Genomic DNA, 26,008 nt, shown 5'->3' with positions numbered 1-26,008 from the left:
TACCTTTTAATTGATTAAATACTAGTTCCCAAAGGCTTTTTTGGTTAGTTGTTGTGAAATAAAGAGTAGTAATTGATGTTGTAGCATATTATTTTTACATTATTAAAACAAATTGTTTTTTAGTTGATATAGTAAGTTTGTTTATTACAAAATGCCAAACAAACGAAGATCTAATATAACTAATTCCAATGATAACACTTTAAATGATTCAACATACTCAAAAAGACCAAGAAGAAGTGGAGCCCAATCTAATCAAGTAAATTGTTGTTATGTTTTCAACTTATTTAAGTTTTTAAAAGTGTTGTAAAGTTTTATGCATGTAGGTATAAGAATTAATCTAAACTGATATTTTTTCATATCAGAGTGAAGTAGCTCAAGCTATTGTTGATGCACTAACTGTGTCTGAAACAAGCAGTGGGAGGCCTGTGTGTAAGCATTTTTTCAAGGTACCCAGTAAACGGTTGGTTTTAAGTTATTGAAGTTTGTGTAACCTAATTATATGGTAGTAAAATTTAAACTTTAACAAAACTTTAAATAAAACTTTTAAATTGTAGTGGAAATTCTATTTACTATGAAAAAGTGAAGGATCCAATTGACTTAAACAAAATATCTCAGAGAGTTAAAGTTGATGAGTATCGTGATCTTGAAATACTTACAACAGATGTTGAATTGATGGTCAGCAATGCTAAAATGTTTTATAATGTAAGTTGATGGTTTGGCTATTTTTCATTTAAATTACAATATTTTGAGTTTGTAATTTAATTAGGTAAAATAATTAAAACTGACTTGTTTAATTTTAGTAAGTGCAGTTTCTATCTAATAATGTTTTTTGTTATTGATAGCATTATAAACTAAGATAGTATACCAATGTTTGCAAGTACGAGTAAATTTTTGATACTGAAATTTATTTTGTTGTGTTTGATAATTATTTGTAGTCAAAAAAAAAAAAAACATATAGCATTAAATAGCATATAAAAGACACTCAGTGCAAAAATACAGATATATTTCACACTATTTTCATCAATGGATACACAGCAATAAATAAAATATAAATTTAACTTATATAGTAACCGTAGTAATCATCATAAACAAATATTAATTATATACAAAGTTAATTACATAAAACTAATCAAAATACTAAATATCAGAGCTAATTAAATACAAACATATAATTACCAAAAAATTAAGTAAATAAAGCAACCTTATAGTCAAATTATTTTTGCATACAAAGGGTTGGTTTTCTATTTAAAATACATATAGCTTCAATTTTGATTAAGTAAAAAACGTTACAACAACTATTAATCATCTTAAATTACTCCAAATTAAAATTTTCAGCTCAATTTTGATTGTTCAGCAACAGCAGATTTTTTTATTGAATTCATAATTTTAACTGACTTCTTTTTCTTTTTTAGCAGATTTTTGTACTATTTTTTGTCATAATTTTTTTTCCAATACTCAGCCTACACTAAGAGTCTACCTTTACAGCAATCTGAACTAATTAATGAAATTAAGATTAATAAATTACCTTAATGGATTAAAAAACTTAAATTTAAGCTACAAAAAATATTATTTATTGATATATTTTATGTGATATTAGTATAAAAAATCATTAAATTGGTAGATTTCATTAATATTTTAAATAATAATTTTTATTTAAGAATATTAGAGTTATCTACTTGTGATTAATATTTCTCAGACTGGCACTGAGCAATTCAAAGATGCCTGCATTTTGCTTGACACTTACTATGAGATCAAGAATAGACTGACAGGAAATGTTTCTACTTCTCCCACTGACGATGTTTCAACCAAAAAAGTAAAGGAGTTATACAATCGTTTTAGATTAAATTATAATATTAAATTTGATAAATATAAGTTAGACCATTATTTTGAGACTTTTACCACCCATTATTAAATGAATTGCGCTGTACAGAAGTTAGTCTAAGTAGAATAAGTTAGGAAAATATAAGAAATATATTATGTATTTATCATATGTGAATATTTTGAAAACACAAAGCAGTTAGTAAATTTGGTATAAACTACCTAAACCAAGTATTAATTTATCAAAAATATTTGGCGTTTCATGTATTATTAGCTCTTATCTAGAGTTTATGTTAGATATATTTCCAAAATAGCCCTTTGTTTGTATTAAAGTACTTGATACAGTTGATTAAGTTAATATTGTTCATCTTTATATCTGACTGTCAGAATATATTTATATTTGTTTACTTATTGTTACATAAGTTATTAGCTACTGATAATTTAGTTTTGTGTAAGAAGTTGTTAGACTTATAATTTGTTTTAATTAAAAAATTGCAGTTTATCAAACCAGCTGAATTATACTTTTGTTTTAATATTTTAATTCAAAAACTAAGCTAACCCACTTTTTTTAAACTTAGACAAAATTTTTATTCAAACTATATAAGTACGTTTTTGTATGTTAGAATAAAGTCATTAATAACTATCAAGTACTAATAAACTACCAAATTTTCATAAATTTGTTTAAATTTAGTTGAAGATAACAAAATAATTAACATAACATAAGTACACGGAACTTTTCAGACTACAGCTGGTTTTGAGCAGTATGAACAGATGAGAGAAATTTATGAGACAATTATAACTGAAACTGATGACGAAGGTCGTGTAATTGCTGAACTTTTCATGAAACTTCCAGACCCAGCATCTGTAAATTTTTTATTTACTTATCATTTCCAATAACTAAGAAACACAAAAGTATTTTTTTGATCTAAACTAATTATTTTCTAAACTTTTATAATTAGTTAGTTTATATAATAATTTTTTTTACATTTTAGAATTTGTAAATTTGTGATTATGAAAGCTTTTTTATTTGTTTTTCAGAATCCTACTTACTATGAGGTTATAAAAGAGCCAATAGATCTTGACACAATTTCTGACAGAATTGAAACTAAAGTCTATTCTAGTTGGGCTTCACTTAAAAAAGATGTTCGTCTTTTGCACAAAAATGCTATAACCTACAACAAAAATGGGTCTCAGGTAAGAGTGTAATTTAGTTTAATTTTGTATTTTTGTTTCTTATTATTTCTCTTCAGGTGTACAACGATGCAGTAACAATCAAGAGATTTTTTGATGACAGAATTTCTGATTGTGAAAAAGAGAAAAAGGCAGTTGGTTCAGTGAAAGCTAGTGCTAGACTCAAGTTTGTAAAGTAGTTTTACTTATTTAGCTTCATGTTTTTGTGTATATAAATATTTTTTAACTATCCCATTTTAATAACTGTCTACAAAAACTATAGATCAAGTTTCAAAAATTTATTTGTCTTAATTGTGTGCTACGTTTTTACTTAGATTATTATACCAAACAGAACACTTGGTTATTTTTCTACCACTGATGATAATAATTTTCTTTTTGTTTAATACTTAATCTATTTTGTCTAAACAAAAATATATTAATCAAATTGCAGAACGCGTAAAAGCACTAACTACAAAGTTACTACAATCAAGCAGGAAATAGTTGAGCAGGTTTTTTATTTTGTAAATAGCATATAGCTTTCTTTTCAACTAATATTTAAAATATTTATTTAGCCTGAACTTCACGATCTAACAATAGCTGCTGGAGAGGACAACTTGCAGGTTTTTTATCAGAATAATTTAAATTTTATTTAAACAATATACTACATGTAACTACTCAAAATATAAATTTAAGCGTTTGTTAATAGAATATCCTAGTGAAACAAGTTCATTGGAATATATATTTTGTTAATATTATACTATATGTAAACTTATTAAAGTACTGCATATTATGATCATATAAAATAAGTGAAATAAAGCAACTTTTTTGTTTTTAATGTTATTATAACGAAAAAGTTTATTTAATTAATAAATATTTTAATTTTTTTAATCAATCATTGACCTACACTTTTATTAGTTTAAAATACAGTTACTTTTAATAATCGTAGATATATTGCGTTGTTATTTTTATTATTTTCAAATGTTTTCTTAAGTCATGGCATTAACAAATACAAAACTTCAATTTAAAAAGAAACAAATGAATTTTAATATTTCATTGAGATTTATTAATAAAACTTAATAAGAAGAATTACTTTTTTGGTTGCTATGTAAAATAAATTCGGTATATAATTTATTTACAGGCAACATTATTTAATGAAGTAGTTAACTACAAAAATTTAGAAGGACATAGAATTTCAGATCCTTTTGGTAGACTTCCTAATCGAAGGTTTTACCCAGATTATTATGATGAAATAAAAAATCCTATATCTCTTCGTATTATCAAGAAAAAAATTAATAAGCGTAATTACCAAGTAAGTTTTTCCTGTTTTTTATGTTTCAATAAGTATTTCATTTTATCCAATAGTACATACTACTAAACAATGAGAGAACTTGTTTGAATTTCTACCAAGATTATATACATTTTTTATATCATTTTTACAAATGTATATTGTTTTACTTTAAGTAAAAAATATTTTTTGGATGTAAAGGACTAGTTTTGATTTACCCGAAGTATATCAAATTTATACATTAGTAACCAATTTTTCTTACAACTTTTAAACTATCTTTATTGAGTTTTCATAATAAAAAACAAATACACAATAAAAAATTAAGGGCATGGGTGGGGGATCCAAATTTTTTTTTAGATTTTTTACATTTTTTTTACAATAAAGTATAAAATATAAGTCAGTTTTTATTTATAGAATATATACAGGGTTGCCAAAAAACTTGGTAGTCCTGGAATTTGACAATTTAGGCAAAAATAACCTGAAATTGTAATTGTGGGTAAATCACTTTTTCCACAATTTAATCTTATTTTATAGAGTTTTAACTAAGCTACAAGATGCTTTTTACAGATTTAAAAAATTCAAAATTATTTTTGAGATATAGCCGGTCAAAGTCGGAGGCAACATTAGGTTCCTTATGGAAGGCCCAAACCTTAATAATGGACTATCTGTGAAAATTTGAAAAATATTGGTTATTAAATGAGAAGATAGACTTTTAGTGAAATAGTTATTTTTGTGTTTTTTGTTATAACCCTATTGACCACACCGAATTTGATCGCTTATATCTCAAAAATTACTTTGAATTTTGTTAAAGGGTTAAAAACTTTTGACAGCTCAAATAAAACTTTACAAAAATAAGGTCAACTTGTAAAAAAACAATCCCCCCTATGCCCTTTAAAACTTTTTTGATTAACATAATGTTTAAAATCTACTTGTATTCTCATAAAGGGTTAAGAATTGTTTTTGATTAGAAATATATATTTAGTTTAAACGTATGCTTTAAGTTTGTTACAGTGATACATGTTATTTTAGAATTGCAAAACTATACAGTACTATTTTTTATTAGAAAAATAAACACTTGTTCATGATGAGAAATTAATGTGCTTTAAAGAAATATCTAGATTTTTTATTTGTTTCTATGACTAAGTTATTTTTTATAGTGTGTTGTTTATAACAAGTTTAAAAAAGTAAACGATTGGTAGTGATAAATAGAATCCAATTATAACATACTTGTCACAAACTTTAGAAAATTATTTGTTTAATGTTTTTGTTTTAAATAAATGGGTATATAAAAAAAAATTTTGTCTATGAAGCTAAAAATTTTTTACTGTCTTAAAATCAATAAACAAAATTTTTGGTTTGTACTGTTATGTTTTCATAATTTTTCCCATTATTTAAACTAAGTAAGTAGCTTTAGAATTTTCATTTCATAGCAATATTTTTAGATAGGCTGTAGCTAAACTAAACTAGTTTTTTTGTCTATTTTTACTTAGTTTGAGAGAATATCATTATTTTCTAGATAACTTTTTTTTAATTATATTTAAAATAATTTCAATCTAATTTACCCTCAATTAATTTGTACTTGAATTCTTTTTAAATGATTAGGCGTTAATTATTTGAAGAAAATTTAAATCTTCAATAAGTTTTTTATTTTATAATAATATTTTTACACTCTTAAAAAGTATTCTGCCTAATTTAATTATTATTATTTGATTATTTTATTTAGTAATTTTTTATTTTTTATATAAAAAGTCATAATAAGCTTAAACTATAACCAGGCACTTGGTGAATTAGAAGCCGACTTAGTTTTGTTGTTTAGCAATGCCATGCAGTACAATGAATCCAACTCAAATATCTACCAAAACTCTGTAACTCTCAAGCAATTTGTCTGCATGCGAGCCCAAACTTTAATTGAAAAACAACCACAGGTTTATAAGTTTAATAGAAATTTACTTTTTGTAACAAAAATTTTGATTTCTATAAAGCATTTTTTACTAATTGTTTGTGAAAATTATTTTTTTACATACTTTATTTTGAACATAAGTAGAAAAAACCTTTATTGTTGAAATTGCAGTTTTTTTTTTGTTTAATTTACACATGTAGTTTATTTTTTAGTATTTAAGTTTCTCTTTTCTGAGTAACGAACTCTCTCAATTTACATCAATTATTTATTTTTATAACTTGTTTTATATGTTCCAGTCCTAGTTATTGTAAAATTTTTAAAAACCTCATAATTTACATGCGAGTATAGTGACAAAAGTTTTGAAAACCTAAACGAAATTTCGAAGCCTTCATATAAATTATTCTTTACAATTCTGTAAAGTTACTTATCGGGTGTAGTACAAAGCCTAGTGCCTACGTTAAAAAAATTCTCGTTTATATGATAAGTAAATGAAGGGTAAAGAAGAAAAGGAAGTAAAAATTCCTAAAATCACTATTAAGCAAGAAGTGATTGACAAGTCTTACAATTCAAGCAGAATCGTGGAAAACAAAGAAGATAGTGAAGAGAGCGCGGTAATATATGTTTATAAAATCCTGCTTGCTTTGCTCATTCATATAAACGCCTGATTGCTAATTGAGTTAACATTTTCAAGCGAGATACTTTTGCAGCAACTGTACATTTTTTAAGTGTAGTTGAAATTTAATTGTACTATTAACAATTTGTTGTTTGTAAATTAATTGCATGTCCTGGAAAAAAAATTCAATATTTAATTATAGGTAATCGTTTTTATTTTATGCTTTTACAAAACTAGGTTGTTGAACAACATGAAACTAGGTATATTTTAAATGATTACTTTTCCTGCGTTTAATTTGTTTGTATTGGCAATCAGAAACTAAATCATTTACATCTTCAATTTGTTTTAGTTTACAAATAGCTAGTGTACTCCTTGAAAGCTTTAGGATATTTTAGCTTAACAAAAAGTATAACCTAGTGTTTCATTGAAACTTTGCATGTAGTTAGATTAATAACTAGTACAGTTAGTTAGTGCGTTTTACTTTAAATATTTATGTAAGAGAAAGTGCATTTTATTTTAAACAACTTTTTATGTATTACTTGAGTTTTTTTTTTGGCAAACTTTGGTATAAATTTTTAGTTTTTTTCATTGTAATATTTTAAATACATGTTTTGCAACTATTAATAGAACATTCATTATAATTTAATGTAAGTTGTCAGTCAAGGCCACAAGGGGTTAAGTCGACTTTGTCTTACATTGCATTTTTTTTATAACTACAATTTGCTTCTAGCCGCTTTTTAAAATTCAAAATAAGTTTTGAGATGTAACGGGTCAAAATAAAAGAGATTTTATGAAGGAACAAAATTAAACAGTAAAAAAGTATATTTTATAAAAAAATCTGTCTTCTCCTACAGCTTTAAAATTTTATCAGTCTGTTCTTCATTAGATAATAAACAATCGTATTTAAAAGTTATTCAAAACTGAATGTATCTTAAAATTAATTTGTTTTTTGCATTTTATGAAATTATTTTTATAGTTTATACTTATGGCATTTGAAAATGGATCAATGTTAAATTTTGTTATAGATAAAATCTTAAAAACAAAATTACCAGAAAATAAGTTCGTGATGATACTTGTGGTGAATATTTTATTTCTTGTAAATAATACAACATTAAAAATGCATTTTCAAAAGTTTAACTAACCCATACAACTATAAATTTGAAAAAAAAGTTTTTATCTACCATTTTGCATGCTATTTAACTTCATTTTCATTTTATTTTAATCATACGCCAAGAGTTTCTGATAAATATAAAACTTTTTATAAACATTAATACTTTGTTTTTTTTGTTTTCGATATTTTCTCAAAGTTAAAGCTCTTTGATCTTTACTGTGAAATAACAAGTACTGTTTTAGAAGCTTAAACTTTTAGATCTGATAATATTTGTAGCAGAGTTCTTGCATTTATTTTTTATTAGTTTAATATTTTCAGCTTTAATTTAAAGTTGTTCTGTTGTAAAGCTGAAGTTAACTAATTGTAGTAACATTATTATCAGGTGTTACGGCATTGTTCGAGTTGGTGTATATTAAAAATCATCCTTATTGGTTTAGGTTAATGCACGTTACTAAAATAATCATTTGTGTGATGATTAGACGTATTTGTTGAATTCTGTTAGTGATAAAGATACATGATCATCTTACAAAAATAGTAGTGTTCATATTAACAGCTAGTATGACTTACGAATTTCAGTTTTTATAAACTGGTTTCATTCATGTAACTAATGCTATGAAACAGTAGAAGCAATATATAAAATGAAAATAAGTTAAAGAAGTTTTTCCACTTATTTTGTATAAGAAAAGGATTTTTCACTAACACGTTTGAATTGTGTGAATAAAATAATGGTTAACATGCAGAAGAAAAAGAAGCGGAAAAGAAAGGAAAAATCGCTGAAAACTCATTTGTTGGGCTTATATGATAGTGTGTTACAAACTTGTGACGCCAATGGTTAGTTGAGATGAGATGAGTTTGATAAAAAATAAGTATATAGTTTTTTAAGGTCCAATACCAATGTGAAAAATTATTGATTTTAAAATTTTACTTCAGACTAAACCTTAAACACAAACAGTATGATTTTTTTTAATCCAAAATAAATTTTAAGCCTATCATCGCTTTTGCTGGTATAATTTAAAAATTAATTCTAGTTTTTTCTAAGAGATTTTTTTTATTTCGAACTAAATTGTGTTCAGTCGATTTGCAGTCAGTGAAGCCATTTTTCAGTAGAACATTTAATTTACAAGTTATCATTTTAAAAAATGTTGACATCAGTACGAATATTTTATAATATATATGTATTAGGTCATGACTTTTCCTGTTGACATAATATAAATTAATGAGTCATATTACTACTTTTAGTTAGCAAAGTCAAGGCTATTATTTGTTTCCTAGAAACTTGTTAGAAATACATTAAGTGTTTAGGTATAGTAAAAAAACTTAAAAGTGAGTAAAGTTTTGAAATATTTAGAAAGAGTTGAGTTTTAGTATATAAATAACTAAATAAATAAAGGTCGCGTGTTGACCGAGATGTTTATGGACAAACCAAGCCGTAAAGAGTGGCCTGATTATTACAAGCGCATACTGGAACCCATAGACATGAGAACCATTGAGCGTAAAATAAAAGGAGACAAATACCGTAAAATTGAGGATTTGTTGGAAGACTTTTATTTGATGTTTGAAAATGCTCGCTATTTTAACGAGCCTGGTTCTCAAGTTGGTTTGCTTAGCACGTTGAGATTAAATTTAAGCTGGTTTAAAACAATAAATAGAAGAAGGACATTTCTAGTCATATTAAGACACTCGTAATGAGGTTTTTATTAATGATGTAAAAGATAATAAGTATTGTTAAACTTAAACTCTCTTACTTCTATTCCCGGCTCAAAATTTCTATAGCTTTAAAAATTAATACTCACTATAAACTTTTTTTCATTTTTGTATACAAAGGTGTTTAAAATATGACTTGTTTGTAGATTTATGCGGATGCAAATACGCTACAAAGAGTTTTAGACGAGCAAGTAAAAGAAATTGGGCCGGTTGAGGCTAATGAATCACTGCTTGCCGATACTAGTATAGTTAAAAGTGCAAATGGCGCTAAGGTTTTCCATAATACATTAATTTCGATTTACTAACTGCGTTAAAAATAACCCTTTCTTTAAAATTAATTTATGTCTTGTATAGCTTTTTCAATATTTCTAATAAATTATTGTTTTATTTTGTAATTTATTTTGATTGTGATGCTATTCATTTTACTTGCAATTGTTATGTAGTTTATGTATTTTGTTATATTATTGTTGTTGTTATACTTAGCATGCTTTTTTTATTGCATTATGACTAGACTTAATTTTCTTATGGTAATAATAATGAAAAGGAAAAGGCTTTACTTGCGTTAATTTTTAGTTTAATTTGAAATTTTTGTTAAATTTGTTGATTTATTCTTATTTATTACCAACTGTTAAAGTTTTTTGCACGAATTTTCAAAATCGCAATTTAGTATATACTAAATAAAAAGCTATACTACAAAGATTAATTCGCTTCTAACTAATTCTCCTATAATTATAATTTTTCATTCAAAACGTAACTATGTAAAAATTCTTTAATTATTTAGAATTTTAAATTTTTAAAGCACAGGCTTACTCTTATGCTTTTGTATTCTAACAAGTGTTTCCATAAGATAAAGCCTGCACCTTCTTTACCTTTTGTTATATAGACTTAAATGTTATTTTTGAATTCTAAAATTTTAGTTTTATTTAAGCTAAAGTAGTCAATTCACATACTTGAGAAATGTATTTAATTTTAATATTAAAAGAAAAATTAGTTAAATGAATTTAGGTAGTTAGTTTGTAGTATTTAGTTTTACCTCATTACAGGGTTGCCAAAAAACCTTGAATCCTGGAAAAACCTGGAGGTTGACAACTTAGACAGAAAAACATTGAGTTTATTAATTTTGAAAAAAAACCTGTAATATTTAACAAAAATCAATAAAAACATTTAAAATAATTAAGTTTCAACTTCAAACAAATATATATAATTTAGATAAAAGATTAAAATAGTTATTAAAATAAACAATTAAAGTAGCTTTACATTATCTTTTCAAAGTTTTTATACTATTTAAGACAGTTTTATACCTTAAATTTAAATTTATACTAAAAATGGACCCAAAAACTTATACTTTTGTAAACCTGGAGGAAATTTCTCAAAAACCTTTTTCAACCCTGTAAGTAAAAAAAAATATATTTTACCAGACATAGATAAATTATACTAACTTACTTTGTATTTATTTTCAACTAATCTACTACTAGTTTTTTTTTTAAGCAAAAAGTTATACGTTTGCTCACCTATTTTCAGCAAGATCACAGCAACAAAGCAGTTGCTGAAATGAGTAAGCAGGAAAAACTATTTACGAATGTGAGAAACTACAAGGATGTTGAGCAACGTTCTATTTGTGAAATATTTGAAAAATTACCACCTAAAAATGAACTTCCAGAGTACTATAAAGTAATTAGAAAGCCTATGGACATGGAACGTATACAAAACAAGATGCAGGTAAAAACATTGTTATTTTAAATTTTGAATTTTGTTGCTACATATTTAAAATTTTAAATGTTCTGTAAAAAAACTTATCTCATTTATATAACAAAGACTTAAAATACAATAGTTTAATAAAATGAACATATTGCTGTAGTAGATTGAATTTTAATGATAATTTCAGAACGGACTGTATAGTAAGTTGGAAGAGATGCTTCAAGATTTGCTTTTAATGTTCGAAAACGCTTGTGCTTACAATGAACCTGGATCCATGATATACAAAGATGCACTCATACTTCAGGTTGTCTTGTTTTTAAAATCTTATTAGTATTAAAAGTGTTCTATTTTTTAAAAAGTTCAATATAATTTTTAGTTGTTAAGTACTTTACGCAAAAACTTTAAGCCTGCTTTATAATCATTAAGCTATATGTTAAACAAATTTAATTTTAACAATATTACTATAGATATCTCATTTTTTAACTCAAACACCTAACATATTTCGGTTTTAAGTGAAGTTTTTTTTACTTTTTAACAAAAAATATTATCAAAAATTATATTCTAAGATGTAATACTGGTTTCTAATCATATATACTTATTACTATACTAGAAAAATGCACTAGAATATTTTGAAACATTGGAAGGACCACCAAAAATTCCTGATGTTAAAGAGTTTGTTCATGATATTATTTGTGAATTATTTGTAACTGTCATCCACTGCAAAGACGAAAATAAAAGGTAAATAAGTTTATTGCTTTTGTTTGATGACAAAATTAATAATGATTAATATTTTAAATGGGAGATGATTTACTGCGTATAAAGAAATATTTACAAAACATTTTTTGCTAGATGTGTTTTTAATATTTTTTGTTTAACTAAAATCAATAAGTATGACATGTATTAGGTTAACATTTTGATTTTATTTCAGAGTTCTGTCAGAGTCTCTTATAAATCAAAAGGAAGATAACAAAGATGCTAAAGGTTTTTATTTTCCTTGTAGAATATATTTAAATTTTTTGAGTGTATGTTTTGTTATAAATACCTTTTATAAAGTCTATAAGTGAAAAAATAGTTACTGATTGCAATCAAATGACATATTATTATCTAAACATCATTGGTAGTGTTGTTATAAGTTATTTAATTATAGTAGTTTTCAGTAAATATACTTAAAATTATTTATGTTAATATTTTCATAATAAACGACTCATAACAGAAGAAGAGAGCTCATTAATGACCCTTGAAAAAATTAAGTCTAACATAAAAAAGCGAAGATATAGGAGACTTGACGTTTTCCAACAACATATGTTTGAATTATTTGAAGATGTTCGCTCTATTAACAGGTACCTTGCTGTAGTTAATACGTATGAGCTAAATCATAATTATGTCAGTCTTTCATATTACGGTGTTTGTTAATTGTATAACATAATTTATTTAACAAGAAATTGATAACAAGTAGATAAATAGCATATTAACAAACTAAGGCTACCAAATTATTTTATTATGTAATTACTAAACAGATACATTTAAAAAAAAAATTTGCTTAGGATTACAAAACATCATTTAGCTGACGCATTAAATTAATATTTGATATACTTAAGATTTGGTATAAACAGAGAGTAAAAGTACTTGGTACAGAGGGACATTTTAATTGGTTATGTTTTAGTAGTCAGTTTTAATACTTTTTATTGAGTTTTATTTTCAACGCAAATAGAACGGATTCACAAAATTATGAAGATGTTGTTGAGCTGCAAAAACTGTTTGTTTCAAAAAGGGAGGAAATTTGCAAGAAAGGGGAACTTTTGATATCGCCAGCTCATGACTACACCATGGGTGTGCTTGAAAACGAGCTTGAAAAGGAAAGGAAGGTTGGTAGATTGAAATTTAACTTTTTTTTGTTTTATAAGTACATGAACTTACAAAATACTTATACTACCAACATTGTTTGTTTTTATAGCATAAGCAACCAGAGGAGCTCCTTAGTGATAAGGAAATAGACAAAAAAGAAAGTGATATTCAAAATAAAATGCAAAGAAAAAAATCTGTTGAAGATGGGCAAGAGTTTCAGGTTGGGTTAATTTATGCTTATAAAAAGTTTCATTTTATTTAGTTTTAGGTTTAGTTTTCTTTAAGTAGTTTATAAAGTATGTTAAATTCACAAAAAACTTTCGTTCTAGTAATAAAAGTAATTTGTTATATATTTTATAGTAATAAAACGTAATTTTTGCGAAGAAAACACTTTATGACTGTACTTAAAATATTTATTAAAAATAGGGAGTAAACTTAAAGAAAGGTGAGTTTGTTTACGTAGAAGATTCAAAAAATCCTTCTGAACCTTATCAAGTCGTCATGATTGAAAAGTTATATGAAAATGGCGAAGTATTTGGATCATGGTTTTTCAGGCCCAAAGCAACTTTTCATTTTCCCCAGAAAAAGTTTATTAAACAAGAGGTTGAAAGTTTTATTAATTAAAGTATTAAAGTATGAGTTTTTTTTTCTCACACCAATCATAATACGTTTGAAATTAAAAGCTAATATTTAATTGATGTATTTAAATTACACTTTTTATTTTAAAACTTGATTAAAGTTTATTCAGGGTTGCCTGAAATCCTGGAAAACCCTGGAATTTGACAATTCTGGCTAAAAAACCATGGAAAAAACCTGGAATTTGAGAAATTTTGAAAAAAAAACTGGAATTTTGAACAAAAATTACTAAAAAACCTCTAATTTTAAACAGTTTTTACATGTTAAGTAATAAAATTTTGATTTGACACAAAAAATTTATCATATAAATAAAAATTTTTGTCATCACCAATTTTTTATTTATTAAAATGCACACTTAAAGAACTTAAAGATATATTTTCAATGTCATTATACTATTTTACACAGTTTTTTTTTTCCTTAAACTAAATTTTTAACTAAAAATAGACCCTAAAACGACTAATTTAAAAAAACTGGAGAAAAACTTCCAAGCTTATTTGGCAACCCTGTTATTCATATATTTTAAAGTTTAAATAAATTAGTTAATATTTTACAGGTGTTTAAAACTGATTTTCAAAATATTATTTCTACATCAGTTATAAAAGGAAGATGCCACGTAATGAACTCTAAAGACTATTTTCAAAAAATTCCTGAAGGTTTCTTTTTATTTTTAGACTATAATTTTATATGATTAACGTCTATCGCCTCCCTTTATTAACATTAACATTTATGTTGTATATTTATACTAGTCACAGACCGTATCCAGCCGGATCTTAACTTTTATAAGGATCCTGTAGATCACTAGTTTATATAAATTACAAGTTGTTCTAATTAATATTTAAATCTTTATTTCAGGCATGAAAGCAGAAGATGTATATGTTTGTGAGTCCTACTACTCTCAAAAGCACAAATCTTTTAAAAGACTTAAGCAAAAAGACATACTTCCTCCGTGTTAGTTTACAACTATGTTTTTAATCAAAATATTTTTGACTAAAACTATTAAAGTTTTAATGCATTACAAGTTCAAATATTTTTGCTTCTTTTAATGATTTATTGTTATTAATTTTCTGCATAAAGATAAATTTTGAACTAATCATAACTAATTCCTAGTTATTAACTAGCTACTTTTCAAATATAGAAAACATTTCCTATATATAATAAAAGTATTAAGTAGTGATGTACCGGACCCACAATTTCGGGTCAGGCCGGACCCGGATAGTGAGTCCGGTACATCACTAGTATAAACTAGCCTGAATCAGAATGAGGTTTTTAAAAACTGAAAAAAAAAGAACTTTAATCTAATAATAAATATAACAGCTAGCCACAAGGTTTACAAATTCAGGTGTTATTTACAATTAAAAATCTGAAATCAAGTTCTTGAACAAAATACACTAGAAAATTACAAAATATTGAAAACTGGATCAGCTCAAACTCATTCAAAATCTAAAAGAAAATTAGCCTGAGTTTTTTTTTAAAAACTAAACTAGCGTGAGGCAGTCCAAGAATTTCTAAAATTCCCAAAAACTTTCAAACTGGCAGGGTTGCCACTGTTTAAGTCAATAAAACTAGCTAGAGTAAGTATAAACAAGCCTGAGTCAGAATGAGGTTTTTAAAAACTGAAAAAATTACTTTAATCTAATAATCAGTAGAATAGCTAGCAAAGGTTGACAATTTGGTAGTAAAGTTGTGGACTGATTGTGGTACACTTGACTTATTAGTACTACCCATCATAATTAAATCCTACCTTATTTAATTAATATTTAATAAATAAATTCTAACTGAGACTACTTTCTATAATCAGACACGACAGTTTTGAGTGATGAATCTTTTATATAAAACACAACGAGAAATACTAGCATATACAAAATTATTAATTACTTTGGTAACACTTTAAAAACTGGAAGCTATTTAAATCTATATCAAAAGACTTAAAACAATAAACTAAACATTAAATAAAACTTTTAGTAAAAAAGAAACTGTAAAATTTTTAATCAACTATTAAACTATAAACCTGGCTTAAATATTTAAACAATTATCACCAGTTGAAATATTCACTTTTAAAACAAAACAATACTTACAATAAGCATTAACAAAAAAGTTCAAGATATTTTGTTGCTTCAAGCTACACACCAAACTAACTAACTGCTTACATATAAACTGCCTGTCATGTTCTGATGTTTTGTTGCATCAGTATTTAGTTTGAAATACTTCGTCATATGATTCTCATTGGCTCGTACATTTAACCGTATTAACTCTGAATATTCTCTGAGCTCAACTTTAAACAATAAATAATGCAAGTATTCATTCTAAAGTTTTCAATTTTACAACATATGTAAAGAGTTACATTTCTGAAATGTTTATTTCATAGTTTAAATGTAAACAAATGTAAATTAGTCACGTGTACAAAATGAGCCAATCACGGTAGGTGTTTAATTTTAACTGACGAAAATGACTCTTATTAATTTACACAGGGTTTGTTTATGAAAAAATACTTTTCAGTATGCTCTTTTTTACTAACTAGATCCAAGTCCGGCCGGACCCGGATCCGGACTTTTTATTTTAATTAGAATCCGGCCGGAACCGGATCCGGACTTTTTTTTTCAAATTAGAACCCGGCCGGATCCGGATATCAGACAAAAATGGCAATATCCGGCCGGACCCGGATAGTGAGTCCGGTACATCACTAGTATTAAGTTACATTATTGGTAGTTACAAATATAACATTGATATTTGTTTTGAACTTTTGTATCAAACATACAATTTAATAGAAGTAATACACAATATTGTTTGTATTAGCCAATGTACGAAAATTTTACAGCTGCGCATGTCAAGCTTGTACCACGTGATCAACCATTGGAAAGAGAGATGGTTCAAAGTTGTTTCGTTGTTGGGGAAACTCCTGAAGTGAAAACTAACAGTCGTGAAAATTTGAAAAAAGAGCTGTTAATGATGCCTAACAGCTTAGGTCAACCTATTCCTATTTACCGTGAAAATGTCAAAGCTGAAACTCAGCATCCTAATAATAAAGGTTAACATAAATGTAGTGCATAACTTGAAGCTAAGTATTTATTAAATTCATTGTTTTGTTTCTTTTTTTTTTAGAAAAGTCTTAGGGTGTTAGATTTTTCACTAAAAAAGTAAGAAAAGAAAATATACATTTCAAATATTATAAAGTTTTTAAAAAAATATTAAACTGTGTTTTGTAAAATTCTCAAAAGTATAGAAAGTTATCGTGAACAATCATAGAAAATTTTCCAACAGCTACTTACTACACTCAATTCAATTTTAATGGAATCTGGATTAAGTTAGGAGATTGCCTCTATGTCAGTGAACCTAATAACACAAATCAAAGAGTTAGTTTTTGTTAAACTAACTATTAAGTTTATTAGAAATTACTGAACTATTATTAACTTTCTAAAGTTTTCAAGTCTATGAGTAAAATCTTGAATCTTTTAGTCTATAACTTTTATAAGTTGTTTGTTTCTTTTTTAGTTTTTTTATAATGTTCAGGGAAACTTTTTCTTGATTATACCTACTTTAGCAAACTTGAGTTTTACTTTACATTAAGTAGTACGATTTTTTATTCTTAACAAGTTATTGATGGTTACTATTAAAATAATTAGAATTATTAAAGTGTTTTTTGTTCTGTAAAAGTATGTACATGATAAAGTGCACAAATATATTCTAAAATTAAAAAAAAACACACCTTAGTTGATAATTGTTCTTTTGTTATAATAAACTTAAACACGTTAGAATTTAATTACATATAAACTTAAGTTTCAACTTATATAATAGTATATTGAAACTTGTTTGAATTAGATTGCCCGTGTCGAAAGAATGTGGACAGACGGAAATGGTAACAACTGGTTTCATGGAACATTTTTTATTAACTGCAATCTCACAAAGCACGAATCCACCAGACTGTTTTATTAGTTAGAACTTTTTTATGTTTATTAAAAAAATACTTTTTGAAAAACTGATAGTTCTCTTTCATAAGCCAGTAATTTAAAAGAATTAAATATTTTAGTTGACTTTATCAATATAAATAAATTAGTCATTGCTTTCTTAAGGGAAATTAAATATGTTTTTTTTGGTTGTGCAATAACTTAAGCACTACTTTTTATTTGAGTATGATTCTATGAAATCTGACTTTATACATTGTATTGATTTTTGAATTTTATAAATATGAAAACAGTAAGGTTAATATTATAGCAAAACTCTTTTAATTAAATCGACAATTTAGTAATTCGGTATCATTAAAATCAAAAACATAGTTTTTATTAGGGGTTCCAATTATTTTTTTTTTTTACAAACTGGTTATAATTTGTAGACTCTTAACCAAGCTACAAATTGAATTTTACCGTTTGTCGATTATTGCAAAGTAATTTTTGGCATTCAGAGTTAGAGAGATCAATAGGCTTTTTGTTAAAGACTTAAACGATAACAGTGAAAAAAGAATATCTCAATAAATTTATATTTTAAACAGTTATTAATCAATCATTTTCGAACATTTTAAGTTAATCTTTGAAAGTCATAAACAAATTCTCGCAAGAATTTTCTTAGTATGTAGTTAAAACTTTTTTTAAATCACTTAAAAAATATTAAGTCGTGCAGGAACATTTATTTAGAATTTGAGGTTCCTAGCTTAAAAAACAAGGAAATGTTATGTTTTTAAAATATTTTCCCCATTTTAGTTTGCACCTTTTATAAGAAACCTAGGCAACTCGTTAACTTTGATTCTGTTCATCTCAAAAATAGTTTTAATTTAAATAAACGATAAAACGCAAATCGTAGCTTGATTATAAGCATACAAGACAACAGCAAATTGTAAAAATTTTATTTACTTTAAGGCATCTATTACCTTTTCAATATGAAAATTTCTCCAGATCACTATAAACAGTTTCTGAAAATTACCAACAATTTAAAATTTATTTACCAAACAAACAAAAATTATTGAAGGTTTTGCAGAACGTTTAGGAAAGTTATTTTTCTCTTAATTTTCATTAATTACGTACAAATTTGCAGCAAAGAGCTGATGATTACAAGTGAGGACGGCAGCATTAAAATGGAGCACACGAGAGGCAAGTGCGCGGTGATGCAGGTGAAGGAGTACCAGGCCAGCAGATTCACTGAAATACAGGAGAAAGACGTGTTTGTTTGTGAGTCAAGGTACAATGTGCACGATCACACTTGCAAGAAAACAAAAATGCACAAAACTTACAAACATCCTGTGAAGGTTTAATTTTCTGACGATTGGGAATAAATAGTCTAGTTAATTTATGTTTTTACATAACAATCATAACTCATTAATAAGTTTCATGTTTTAGTTTTCTAGTGCTTAGTAGTACTTCAGTCATAACAATTTTTATAGACATTTTAATATGTTATTGAACAAGTTGTTTAGTTAAAAAAGCCTTAAAAACTTACCTTTCTATTAAAAGTATATTAAATTAAAAAAAGAAATTAATTAACATATAAAATTCATCATATACAATTGAAATAACAAATATGTAATAAAGATACCATCATTTAATTTACAGTATACATCTATAATCGGTAATCAGCTTGCGTATATATATATATATATATAGTATTACTTTTTTTTAAGTCTTTTAAAATGTTCGAAACTTGTTCTAAAAGACTAAACAAGTTTCCAGTTAAAATAAATTCCAGGTGGTTGAAGATGAAATATACTTCTTTAAAAATCACATTGACCTCAGGCTTAAAGCGTCTGAGCTTCTCAACAATGAAGTTGCTAAGGAAGTTGTTCGAAGAGAAATGGAACTGAAAAAATCCATTAAGGTATTTTCATACTCTTATATATAAGATGAATACTGTACAGTGTATAATATAGGGGTGGGCAACGTTTTTCAATCAACGGGTCGGATCCGGAAAATTTAAGTCTTTTGCGTGCCGGAGTATTTTGAATTAGTGATTTGCCGGATCCAGTATCTGAATCTAGCCGAAATATGACTTTTTTAGATCCGTATCCGACTGGATACTAGTTTTAAATCGATACCCGGATCCGGTCGGATTTTAATTTTAAGAAAAGTTTTGGATCCGGCCGGATTCTAGTTTTATCGATACAGTTGATCACTTTTTTGAGTCCTTCAAATTCACAAAACTTTCTCAAGTCTGACAACTTAAGATGAAGGTTGAGACGTGTCAGATGTTTAAATAATGTCTATAAATTGAAATGACATTGTAATTGACAAATATCGTACTTAAAAAAACACGTTGCTTGAGGTAATTTGGCAAAAAGATATTCCAACTAAGTTAGAACAGCACAAAATATTAGGACAAAATGGTGTATTAATTAGTACACATTAATTTATCAGGGTTGCCACTCCGTCAGGAAATCAGGAAAAGTCAGGAAAAATTATAAAAAAAGACAAAAGTCAGGTAAAAATAGGGGGTTTTGAAAAAAAGTCAGGAAATTTTATAAAATTTAAAAAAGATTCAGATTTCGTCAGTTTAAATTTACAAAATTCCTTGTTTTCCAAAGCCTTCAAATGGTAAAAGTTGATTAAAAGTCCTTTAAAGTCAGAAAAAAAATCCAAAATTTTCTTGGAAATTTACAAAAATATTTAATTCTATTTCCAATGCCTTCACCTGGTATAAATTAGTAAAATATCCTTTATAAAACTGCAAAAATTTTCTATTAACATATTGAACAAGTACTCTACTTGAACAAGCAGATTTTGTAAGCTTTTTTGTATTGATGATCTGTAGCAAGGACACTTCCGGGGCCGGTCATATCAAAGTTTAAAAAAGAGTCGCGGGCCGGATCTGGCCCGCGGGCCGTACGTTGCCCACCCCTAGACTATAATATGAATGATTGAGCAGCAGTAATTTATACTATTTTATAAATTTGAATTGATAACTTTTTTTTTATCATTTTTGTATACTAATCCTAAAAAAATCAATTAGTTTTTGATAAATGTTGACAAAAGGTTATATTAATATTATAAATTATAAGTAAAGAAAAACTTTAATATTAATTTCAGGGTTGCCAAAAAGCTGAATTAGAGAATTTTTGAAAAATCTGGAATTTAAACACAAATTACTTAAAATCCTGAATTTTAAACAATTTTTACATGTAGAATATTAAAACTTTGACTATATGTGAATAATCTATTAAATTTTAAAAATGTTTAATTTAGAATTTTTTAGTTATAACACACCTTTAAAGCAGCATTACTGTATCTTTTTGATACTTATATGCAATTTAAGACCTTGTAGTTTGTAAAAATATAATTTAAGACTAAGAATAGACTATAAAACTTGTACTTTCAAAATCTAGAAGATATTTAGAAAACCTAGAAATAACTTTCAAAAAACTTTTGGCCACACCGTAATTTACTGTTGATATGTAGGTAAATTTTTAAATTAACTTATAAGCTTTAAATCTTTTTAATAAAGTATACAGTAAAATTCAAAGCTTAGAAGTAGAATAAAAGAAGTAAAACCTATTTTCTTGTTTGTATTACAAAAGTTGAAGAACTCTAGTTAGAACTTCAGCTTAGATCGGTTTAAAGAATTTAAAGATGAGTGAAGAATATGGAAACAGTTAAAATTTAAAAAAGTTTAGTAAATAACGAAGTGTTCTAAAATATAAATTAGTAAAAATAAAAGATTTTTTTGTATTTATTACAAAAACTTGAAGAAATAGTTTGAGTTAAAGTTTAAGCTAAGAAAGTTTAAAAGAAGACGAAGAATTAGTGCAGAACAGGGAAAATAATTTAAACAGCTAGCAGAAAAGTAGTAAATTTTAAAGTATTTCAAAGAAAGATCAGCAAAGAAAAGGAAGCTTTGTATGAATATGTTATGATCAAAAAGTTTTAAAAAATGAGACCAAGAGTTTGAGCTATGAACCTTTTGTAAAAAGTAAAGAGTTAGGGTAGTATAAAGAAAGAAGGTTTAGGCAGTTGCTTTTATGAGATCTACTACGAATAACAAAAGCACAAAGAATAATTTTTAACAAATGTATAAAAAACATGAAACAAGAAAGAAAACAAACATATATTTTTTTCAACAGCAAATTGCTAACAACAAGTTTTCTGCTCCCACTAATAGTCAGCCTCAAATGTTCCCGCCAAGTTATTACCAGCCACAGCAATCCAGCCCCTACCATCCGAGACCACTCATGCAGAACATGATGCATACTCCCGCAAAGAAAATAATTATGGGCGGCGTTGTCACTCCCAATCCGAGATCGAGCAGTGAGAGAAAGAGGAAGCGTGGAACTGGTCACTCGACCGGCTACATAATATTTGCAGCTCACGCCCACCCAAAAGTCCGCGCTGAAAATCCCGGACTTAAGTTCGGTGAAATTAGCAGAGTGGTGAATATTTTTACCCTTTTAAAGTCAAAAACACTTTATTTTAGTTTGATTTATTAGTCCCAAAAGTTTTATTATTATTGTTGCTGAGCAACATTTTTAACAAAAAATTTTTGATCTAAGTTAGAATTATAAAAATTATAACTAAAATTCTGTCAACTTTTGTGATTTATTTAAACCTAAACGTTTCATATTATTACCTTTGTGCATATGTCTTATTGCAAAATAAATAGATAAAAATTATAATAAAAGGTTGGTGAAGAATGGCGTGGTTTGGACGATAAGACTAAAAAAGAGTACGAGGAAAAAGCAAAAGAGCAGACAGCAAAGGCCGAAGCTGAAGGTAGGTTGCTTCCTAAAAGAAAGAAAAAGAAAAAGCATGATTTGAATGACTCTATTATTATTGATGATTCTTCTGTAACTAGTACTGGTCAGTGATGATTATATATAATTAGGGGTTTTGTTGTATACACGTAGTTTTTTAAAAACTTTAAGAATCAAAAAGTTGTAATTATATCTTATCATATACAAAAGAGTTTTTTTCTTTTAAGTACCAGCCCAAGACAAAAATAAAAAGGTGTTATTTAAAGGAGTCTTTAGTTATTAAAAAGTTACAGTCAAATCTAAAATATAAATCGATATCTTCCAAGTTTATGAAAATTAGGATAAAATGTTTTAAGATCTGTGGTTACTAAAACGTGCTAAACTATATAAAAGCTGTGTATAAATGAAGCATTTTACATTCGATACATCATAGAACTAAAGAATAAAGTATAAGTTTTAAATATAATATAATAAATTTAATTTAAATAATCCAGTAAGTATATTTTCTAAAAAAATTTTCTTTGAGGTTTTGTTTGTCTGAAAAGGTCTAGAGTTTAATGTTGAACAACAAAAACTTAAACGAAAAGTTTTATTTACATAAGTTTAATAAATTTTACAGAACTTCATAGAATATGTTCTAATTATTTTCAACTGTATATTACTAGAAGTAAAAGTAAAATAACATAGCAACAAAACTGTTTACTATTTTTTAAATTAAATCGAAATTTTAGCAGTTGATTCACCTTTTCCAATTTAAAGATGATTTTAAAAAATAACTTAGTTTATTTTTAGTTGTAAATTTTTGTTAGTACCTTTTTAAGTAAATATAGAGTTATTGAGAAATTAAGTAAAAACAACGAAAATTTAAAACAAATCAAAGTTGAATAACCATGCTTTTTTTCTTAAAATAGATCAAAGATTAAAAAGAAATTTCAGTTAAATAAAGTTATTGTATAATTATAGTTTTTATCTTTTTTCTTATAAAATTCTAGATATTGTTGTCTAAAACTTTATTTGTTTAGAACTTTATCTAGATTTGTACTTGCTATAAACTTACTAACATTCTTTATCTTACTTAGTTTTATTATAAATGTATACAACTAATAACACAAACAGAAAATTCGCGCCAGGGTGCGCTGACCCCGTCGAACTTTCCATTGCCACCGCAACCGATGCACCCGCAACAACAAATGGTCACTCCAGGCAACCAAATGTACCACCCAGGTCAGCATCAGATGGTTGTTAAGCCATCCCCGCACCATTTGAACCAGCAGCAAGTTGCAACCACATACGCTGTACCAGTAATTGTTTGTTTATTATTTTTAGTATATATATTGTTCCAGTTTTTAATTTATTAGTTTAGTTTTGATCACAATCTATAAATATTACACTTATAAACTTGAATTACACTCATAGAATTTCGATATGACATGTTTTAAATGTAGCTAATCAAGGCTAATGTAGTTACTGCTAGTTTAAAAATAAACATAACAAATAATTAGGTTTCATGTTGATCTGCTCAGGGTTGCCTAAAAATCTTGGAAAAACCTGAAATTATAACATGTTCAGTAGTAAAATTTTGATTTGAAACAAAAAATTTATCATATAGATAAAGTTTTGTCGTCATCAACAAAAATTTTTTTTTATTAAAAAACATATTTAAAGTAGCTTAACAGTATCTTATCAATGATGTTATACTATTTAACACAGTTTCTTAAACTTAACTTTAAACTAAAAATAAACCCAAAAATGTTAACTTTTAAAAACCTGAAGGGTATTTTGAAAAATTTGCCAAAATCATTTGGCAACCCTGACTGCTTGAAATTTATATAAATTAAATATCAATTGACAAAATGCAGCCGCCACAGCAGCAGATAACCATCGCGCAGCAAGCAGCTTCTGTCAATGGCATCCACGTAAAGAAGAAGGGACCTCTCTTCGTCAAACCACCTCCCAAGTCCGAACGAATCCTCATGCATTCTGAAGCTTACTACAAGTACATCGAACGTGAGTTTATTTACGCTTTGTTGGGCTAGTTTATCTTTATTAGCTTGTTTTGTTAAATTAAAATTTGTTTTCTATTTTATAAACTTTCTATAACCGTATTTAATGTGTCTCTAACTTCTTTCATTTTATTATTTCATATATTTAAGTTAGTAATGCTTGTTTAAAAACGAATTAAGGTGTAAACAAGGGATCTGATTCTATTGGAAATTGGCGCAGAGAGCTTAATGTGCAAGAAAATGACGTGCAACTGAAACCTGAGGATGTTGAAAAGTTTGTCTACTTTAAATAAAGTTACATTAATTTAGTACTGTAGTATTAAGGTTATAAAATAAATAGAAACAAAAAATTAAACCACTGAACATTAATAAGATTCTTATTCAATAAAATTAATAAAACTTGATAAGTAAAAAAAAGTTAAGTATGTTGAACTAGTGTATTTAGAAGTATTTTAATTAGCAATATTAAACTAATTGTATTTTTATATTCAGTATTTGCAGCGAGTATGTATAACCTAAAAATAAATTATGTACGTTATCAGAATGCGAGCCAGTGATTGGATAGGTCGAGGAAAGGGGAGACACCCAACGGTCAAAGCAGCTCTGTGGAAACTGCGTGACTTGATGCTTAAGGATGCACTTGCTATTAGGAACATGTATGATTGAGTACGAGGAAAGACTGAATTGTCTACTCACAAAAATATTTTTATCGAATCAGTTTTTTGAATGTATAAATGTCTTTACTAAATAACTACTTTTGATGAAGTTACTCTGATGTCTTTTAGCCCTTTTAAACATAGCAAGTTATAGTGTACAGTAATAAACTTTTAAAGTATAAGTAGTTTATTTGTTTAATTTTAGCACAGAGTTGATATCTTTATTTTTGTTATCAATTTACACTTTTTATGTGTTTGTATATTCCGTCTTTTGTATGTCTATTTTAGCAAAAGTTGTTATCGTTCAAATGAAATAAATGTCTTTGTTGTCTTAATGTAAATATATGTATGTGCTAACAAAATATTGATAATTTAGTCATAACAAACTCAAATACTTAAGAAAAAAAAAACATTCCGGTAATTAAATTACTGATAATACGCTATGATATTTCGTATATTTGAGTTTTTTTTTTTCAGTATAAATTATAACCTTTAGAAAAAGGTAGACAAAAGTATAAATACTAAATGAAAGTTATGTAAACACTAACTCTAGCATTCTTTTTTATTAACTTTTCGGAGATCAGTTATTGAAGTCCTAATCTTATTCTTAAAATTACTGTAAACAAAAACCAAATATTACTACAAATACTAAGTACTTTACTAAAAACTATTACGTGTTTCACAAGTCGATAGAAACAATAACTGATTTGACTAATTACAATCACCAGTATTATAAATCATTAGAAAAATTTTTAAAATGTTTATATAACTGTTTTAAAATTGATTGAACGTATAATCACTAGAGTGATTTTTTTAATTTAAGTAAAACTTGTACTGAAGCTAAATAAGTTGTTATAAACTAAATGATTGTTAAATTATTGGTTCATACTCTCACTAGAAAAACTTT

The 26,008-nt window shown here is 26.3% G+C and overlaps 1 protein-coding gene across 5 annotated transcripts; it reads left to right on the top strand.

Annotated features, from left to right (window-relative positions):
* The first annotated feature begins 127 nt into the window (after window positions 1-127).
* LOC145847475 (protein polybromo-1-like) lies at window positions 128-25,378 on the top strand. Of its 5 annotated transcripts, none has more exons than XM_082953616.1 (36): window positions 128-256; window positions 363-460; window positions 555-702; window positions 1,697-1,813; window positions 2,560-2,682; window positions 2,857-3,012; window positions 3,069-3,175; window positions 3,440-3,497; window positions 3,561-3,608; window positions 4,127-4,297; window positions 6,049-6,198; window positions 6,668-6,784; window positions 8,641-8,728; window positions 9,288-9,490; window positions 9,748-9,873; window positions 11,123-11,320; window positions 11,487-11,603; window positions 11,910-12,037; window positions 12,228-12,280; window positions 12,513-12,639; window positions 13,011-13,164; window positions 13,254-13,364; window positions 13,571-13,747; window positions 14,334-14,433; window positions 14,633-14,728; window positions 16,596-16,805; window positions 17,039-17,130; window positions 17,597-17,709; window positions 18,803-19,013; window positions 19,451-19,579; window positions 21,816-22,121; window positions 22,371-22,548; window positions 23,559-23,749; window positions 24,302-24,449; window positions 24,626-24,719; window positions 24,988-25,378. In XM_082953616.1, exons 1-36 carry the CDS (start codon window positions 152-154, stop codon window positions 25,109-25,111), a joined length of 4,872 nt encoding a protein of 1,623 aa, XP_082809742.1. In that variant the 5' UTR covers window positions 128-151; the 3' UTR covers window positions 25,112-25,378. The 5 variants fall into 5 exon arrangements, with proteins under 5 accessions (XP_082809742.1, XP_082809744.1, XP_082809743.1 ...); XM_082953618.1 differs by having other exon boundaries at window positions 8,638-8,728; window positions 22,371-22,461; XM_082953617.1 differs by having other exon boundaries at window positions 8,638-8,728; window positions 23,559-23,743.
* The last annotated feature ends 630 nt before the right edge of the window (window positions 25,379-26,008 follow it).

The sequence above is a fragment of the Thalia democratica genome, unplaced genomic scaffold, assembly GCF_965202585.1.
Source record: "Thalia democratica unplaced genomic scaffold, ktThaDemo2.hap1.1 HAP1_SCAFFOLD_950, whole genome shotgun sequence".
NCBI classification, from domain to species: Eukaryota; Metazoa; Chordata; class Thaliacea; order Salpida; family Salpidae; genus Thalia; species Thalia democratica.
The sequence above is the reverse complement of the archived record's forward strand: the minus strand, read 5'-3'. Positions and strand labels throughout refer to the sequence as shown.